This window comes from Fundulus heteroclitus, chromosome 9 (assembly GCF_011125445.2).
Source record: "Fundulus heteroclitus isolate FHET01 chromosome 9, MU-UCD_Fhet_4.1, whole genome shotgun sequence".
Lineage (NCBI taxonomy): Eukaryota > Metazoa > Chordata > Actinopteri > Cyprinodontiformes > Fundulidae > Fundulus > Fundulus heteroclitus.
The window spans coordinates 37,317,875-37,323,874 of NC_046369.1; the positions used below are offsets into that span (position 1 = coordinate 37,317,875).

Below are 6,000 nucleotides of genomic sequence, written 5' to 3' on the forward strand. Positions count from 1 at the left end.
GACGGACACGGACAGCCCACTGGCCGGGTTCTGTTGGTCTGAGCTCCTCCGTGGAGCTGCTCAGCGCTGCTCCACAACAGGCTCCACACGCAACGTGGCTGCTTTATGTGGTTGAGGTGCACCTTGCTAAGGTACACCACATTAAATATTGGCAGAACTGTATGTATGCTTTTAGCCAACATGAACAGTCATTTCACATATTATTGCTGTTTCAGAATGCTTCACATAAACAACACAAAGCTCAACATGAATAGTAAAGGAGCTTGCTGTCAGTGATGAGGGAGGGACGCTCTAATGTCTGAGCGACGGGGCCGTTCCCAGCATCCTCTGCTGTTTTCTCCTCAGAGAGCTGTATCTGAACATGGAAGCAGCACACTCACCCTCACTTCTGTTTCTCTGCCAGGCAAACGGTGGCTGGCCCGATGCTCCCACCCCCTCATCAGTGACTTCACCCACAGAAGGACCCGGAAGTGTTCACTCTGACACCTCCAACTGATCCTCCACCCCCTCCCTCCTCCGTTCTCTGACTCCCGCCTCCACTGCCCCTCCAGTCTTCTTCCCCCCAAAATTGAAATCCGGATCCATCCTGCAGGACTGGATGTGACTCGAGGCAGTTGGGGTCTGGGGACAATGCTTCCACCATTAAGGACAAAAATCTTTTTTCTTTTTTCTTTTCTTTTCTTTTCTGTCTGGACCTCCACAGCAGCTCTCCCAGCCTGCAGCGGGGACTCCTGTCTGGACTTCACAGTTTGTATAGGTTCCACTCCATGTCCAAGTTGCCTCTTTGTATTTGACTTTCTATGATGAATTCATTCTGTACGCTCACAGTCAGCAGCATCAAGCCCGACGTCTGCTTACATAAAACACACCCACACTACCTCTGATTTCAACTCCAACACAGCAAATGTTTAACATCCTTCTGCTTTAAGGTCATTTAGAACAATAGCAGCTCATTTCAGGTTCCTGTAGTCCCATTTTTCTTTATCTGGTGCCAAAGTTCAGCCCTGGAGGGAAATTTGGGTTCGCTTTTGTGTCCTAACTCAATTCCAGCCATTCTTCTACTACAGCATAGTTTAAGTGTCTTGCAAAAGGATTCATTTCCCTGAACTTTTCCACATTTTCTCTGGTTACAACCACAAACTTTGGTGTCATTTTTAGATGGATTTTATTTTATTGACACAATCTTTAATGGTGCATAACTAGCAAGAGGTTGAAGAATGTATGAAGTTATTTTACAAATAAAACTACTGCAAACTTTCTACTAATAAAAACTGTAAAGTGTGTTTTTGTATCCACCCCCCATGAGTCAATACGTTGTAGAAGCCCGTTTTACTGTAAATATCTGCAAGTATTTTGGTTTCTTCCTCCACCGGCTTTGCTCACTTTGGCCCGTTCCTCTCAAACGGGCTCAGAATAGCTCAGCTCAGCATCAGCTGGACTGGATGGAGAGCATCTGTGATGCTGCCTTCACGACCTGACACTAATTCTCCTCCAGTCTAGACTTTGACTAGGCCATTCTAACACCTGAATTTGATGATCTAAACAATCCTGTTGTAGCCCTGGCTGGATGTTTAGGGTCATTGTCCTGCAGGAAGGCGATCCTCTGCCCCCGTTTCAATTTTGTTTTATAAAAAAATTAAATATCTAACACATTTTCCTCCCTGCTTAAAAAAGCATCCCCACAGCATGATGCTTCCACCCCCATGTTTCACCATGGGTTTGATGTTTGTGGTTGTAAAATGACAACATGTGAGAAAGTTCCAGGGTTCTAAATAGTTTTGGAAGGCACTGTTTGCTGGGTCATGTAGTAAAATGAAAAGTATTCAGGCCTAAACTAAAGTGATCCAGAAGTACCAGCGTGAATTAAAGGATTCAAATGAGCGGTTTGTAAATCATGCACACGTTGGCTGGCGTTTACAATAGACCCAGGAGAAAAAGTCTCAGAAGCTACACAGTGACAAGGATGGGTAGAGCAGGTCAACATGAAATAAAGCACAATGAGGCCTGCTGATAGGGAGAGAACATAACCATTAAAGTCCTACCCACCACTACCTGTTCAGAGACTGAATGGAAGCATATCAGGCCAAATACTGCTGCCAACCAAATCTGAGTGTCATACTGTTGGGGGTGGGGGGTGGAAAGTATAGACACGTCTTATGGAACATCACACTGAGTACAGCATACACTGGACAGGTTTACTGCCGCATCGAGAGAAAAACAAAGGTTTCTCCACACTCTGGGCTGAGAATCCAGAGAAAAGCCTCACTTCAAAACAAATGAGGGCCGTTTGGCACATGTGAAGCTTGTTCTCTGTTCTTAAAGAGATACTACACTTATCAGCAAGAATGGATCCAAAATGTGAGCATCCCTTTGTGCCCCACCACAGGAACATGAATATGCTGTACTTTGATACCAAAAAGCTTTGAATATTAACGCTGGGATCAGCTTTAGAAGAATTGGATCCTCTAAGCGAGGGTCTCCTGATGCTCCTGGACTCTGTATTTAAAGCCAAATATGAGCTGTGTGAATACAGAAGGCTTTGTAGGAATCCAAAAAGAAGCGGCGACCCTGCCGGCGCACGCAGTTGTTCTGTCTCCACTCTGTGAATAAACCATCTGCATCTCTTTCATTTGTTATCGCCTCAGCCACCACTGTATGTGATTTAGCCCAAGAATTCTCTGTATACAGTATGTAGATATGCACCTTTACTCTTCTTTCACATCTCTGGAATTGGATGGTAGCTGTTTTTTTTTTTTTTCTTGTTTTGTACTCAGACCACAGACTGAAGCCTGCCGTCCTGAGGATGTTTCTAGCAGAGACCTTTGCTTTTAGCCCAACAGAACTTTAACAGGGAACTGAATTCAGTCCCCACAAGTCACGAAACTGCCTGAAAACCACGTTTTGATTATTTTCTAAAGATGTCAGCGTGTTGGTATTTATTACACTTTTGAAATCATGGACTTCAGAGCTCCAGCGTTGCTGTGGTAACACCAAATAAGCCCCCCCACCCACCCAGCCCACCTCGACTCACCTGCTCAGTGTTAGAGCCGAGGGGCCGTGCAGCGTTCAAGAACCTGCATCACTCATGTCTTCAGAAGGCATCGGACAGAACTGACAGCGCCGGCTGGCCATGCAAGGAAAACACAAGAATTGTTTATTTCTTCTTTCAAAGAAGCCGCAACACTTCTCCTCACGTTTGCCTGTCAACTAGTACTGAAGCTTCATGTGATGATGCTTTTTGAGTTTGGGGATATAAAACGGAAAGAGACACGGGAGGAGAAAAGGAACGATTTGTAAAACATGAAATGTTTTATTTGTTGCATGTCTTTTAGTTCTTCAATAAAATAACGTACTGCAGTGTTTTGAATGTGACCGTCTTTTTTTATAAGGATTTCAGAGTGAAATCGTGGAACCTTTTTCCTGACAGGTTTTAACTTTTAAGATCTCTGATTATGTAAAAAAAAAAAAAAAAATGAAGGATCAAATGGGGAAATAGTGTCTTTTTAATTACTAATCAAACCATGTTGTCTGTGGAGAACATTAGCTGGAAGGTGTTGGTTTTCTGGTCTGTTTGTATGGGCAATGCGGATCCCAAACAAATAAATTTGGGCTTTTTTGTTCTTCTTGCGTACATTGCTGTTTTGTCATTTTTCGTCTTGGTACACAGCAAGAGCTGCTGGATTATAGATTTAAAACATTTACATTTTTATGTATTAGTTGATATTGTGGAAAGGAGAGCCACGGCCTGTTGGAGGAGACATCTGCAGCGACCCGAGCCGCAAAAAAAACACTGGGATGTTTCTGGAGGCATGGGGATATGAAACAATATGTAAGAAAATTAGGGTTTAGTCAATTACCATTGATACCATTCATAAGGCTGTTTATTTGCCTTTAGATGGAGCCCCATCTGTAAGGACATTGGATTTATTGGGTTGAGCAGCAGAGCTGAGTTGAGTCAGAAAAAAAACCTGCTGAATCCTCTGCCAGTGCTGCTTCTTCTACTACAGACTCTTGATTGTTGTTGATTAATGAATTGGATAATTAAAGTTTGAAGAAACCAGACATCTTGTATTTGTAATGTAACAATGTATATGAAACGGGCTGGGAGAACCGTACACAACCACTGCAGCCTGGTACCTTTCTCCTCCTGCTGGTATCCAGCGTGGTTACACACTACTTTGGGACGGCATCGCAGTCTTCAACTAGAGTTTGTCACAAGCCAGCGGCAGCCGGTGTGGTTTTGTTGGCTCCCTCTGACATGAACAGCACACCTAAGCTGATCCCACAAGTGTTCAACCTGGTGGAGGGCGTTTAGGTCACAATGATCGCAATCCTAGTTTATGTTGTAGTAAGATGTCACCAGAACAGTGCCTCCTCCAAAAGCAGGTTAGCATTAGAAGAGAGGATTTCAGAGGTTTCTCTTGTAACTCTGGTGATTAACCCATCCATCCATCCCAACTTTGGTCAAGCAATAAAGGAACAAAAAACCTCTGGGTTCATGCTCCTTTCAGCCATCCTTTCATTGGAAACTTTAGTCTTAATTAAACGCAGTATAACATGGCTTCATCTCCCAAATTCTCTCTGAATATGTTCTTTCTTCTTAGAAATGTTTAGCTAATCATCTCCATGCACCTCCTCATGACTGTGTTCTGGGGGAAAAATGTGGAAACACTGTCAAATGACCCCATTAGAACTTAAAGAACCACTTAGATGAAAAAGAAATGGTAGGATGTTCAGTTATGCTGTCTAACAAGGACAATGTTAATGACATTAGTGAACACTGGAGTATGAGTCAATCCACTAATATATCATTAGACTTTTACCTGCTAAGTAGTGAAGGCATGGCTAGACCTAACCTGACAACAGCCAGATGCATGTCTCACTCCGCCTAGCTCCACTCACATACATCTGGGACATCGCCCATTTAAAGTGATTTCCCCAACCAAATTTATGGTCTGGCCAATCAGGACGCAGGGCGGGTGTTTCATGGATGTGACGTAGTGGAGAAGCCACCGTGAGATTCCAACAACAATGGCGGCTCGCATCGAAGAAGCAAGCGTTAGCATTGATGCTGCTATTTCTTCCGTGTTGTCCAATCTACCTAATATTATTTCATTAAAAGAACATCAGAGAACGCCTCTGAAGGCTTTTGTTGGTGGAAACCATGTTTTCGCCCTTCTCCCGACCGGATTTGGCAAGTTTTGTTTGCGGAGCGGGGGGGGGGGTGGACGACACGTTTTCCGCGGCCGCCTCGCAAAGATAGAGCTGCGGGAAACCCTGCACTAGAGCCGTAAACACATAAAAAAAAAAAAAAAAGGTTTTTTTTTTCCTGCGTCGGTCTCATCAGCGTCACGGGTTAGCTTCGGTGTGAGTGGTTGAAATATCACATCGATAAAGATGACAGACAAGTGGCTTATCCAATCATATGCAACGAGTTTTGATAAGGCCCAGCCTTCAGTAAAGGCAATGCCTATGGCCGTGTCCCAGATGTATGTGAGTGGAGCTAGGCGGAGCGAGACATGCAGCTGGCTGTTGTCAGGTTAGGCTAGACCTAGCTCTGTTCAACATTTACACTTTGAGAAACTCGTAGAGTCAATACAGAAAGGCTGGACGTACATATCCTCTCAGGGCATGGTGTGTGCCTCTTTCTCCCTCCCCGGGACCTATGCTGGTTCTGCCAGGGCTTCAGGTGGGGATGGCCTGGTGGGCTTTCAGGTTTGGGGGGATTGCTCAGGCCACATCCTAGAGTGATAGGTGGCCTTTGGCTCCTAGGCTGACAGCAGCTACGCTGGGCTCTGGTGGGCAACCCTCCCTCTGCCTCTGCAGGGTCTAGCTCCCCAGGTGGGATAGTACTGTCCTGCTTTTGTCCCTCAGAGCTCTGGCTGTCGCGGTGGGTCGGTGCCAACCAGGCATGTTGGGGGCTCTGAGGGTGGTCTCCTCTGCTTGCTGCTGGGCAGTCTTGCTGCAGGGGCTTTACCGGGTCTTGGCGCACTACGTCTC

At 45.2% G+C, this 6,000-nt stretch overlaps 1 protein-coding gene across 8 annotated transcripts in view; it reads left to right on the plus strand.

Moving 5' to 3' along the window:
• LOC105915943 (pre-B-cell leukemia transcription factor 1) overlaps nucleotides 1-3,631 on the plus strand; it is an 83,449-nt gene extending 79,818 nt beyond the window's left edge. For all 8 annotated transcript variants that reach the window (XM_012850227.3, XM_012850225.3, XM_036141604.1 and 5 more), the window contains one exon: nucleotides 404-3,631. Coding sequence is in view for 5 of the 8 variants with exons in the window: in XM_012850225.3 (XP_012705679.1) it covers nucleotides 404-496 (93 nt within the window). In the remaining 3 variants the exon portion in view is untranslated. The remainder of the gene's footprint in view (nucleotides 1-403) is intronic.
• The last annotated feature ends 2,369 nt before the right edge of the window (nucleotides 3,632-6,000 follow it).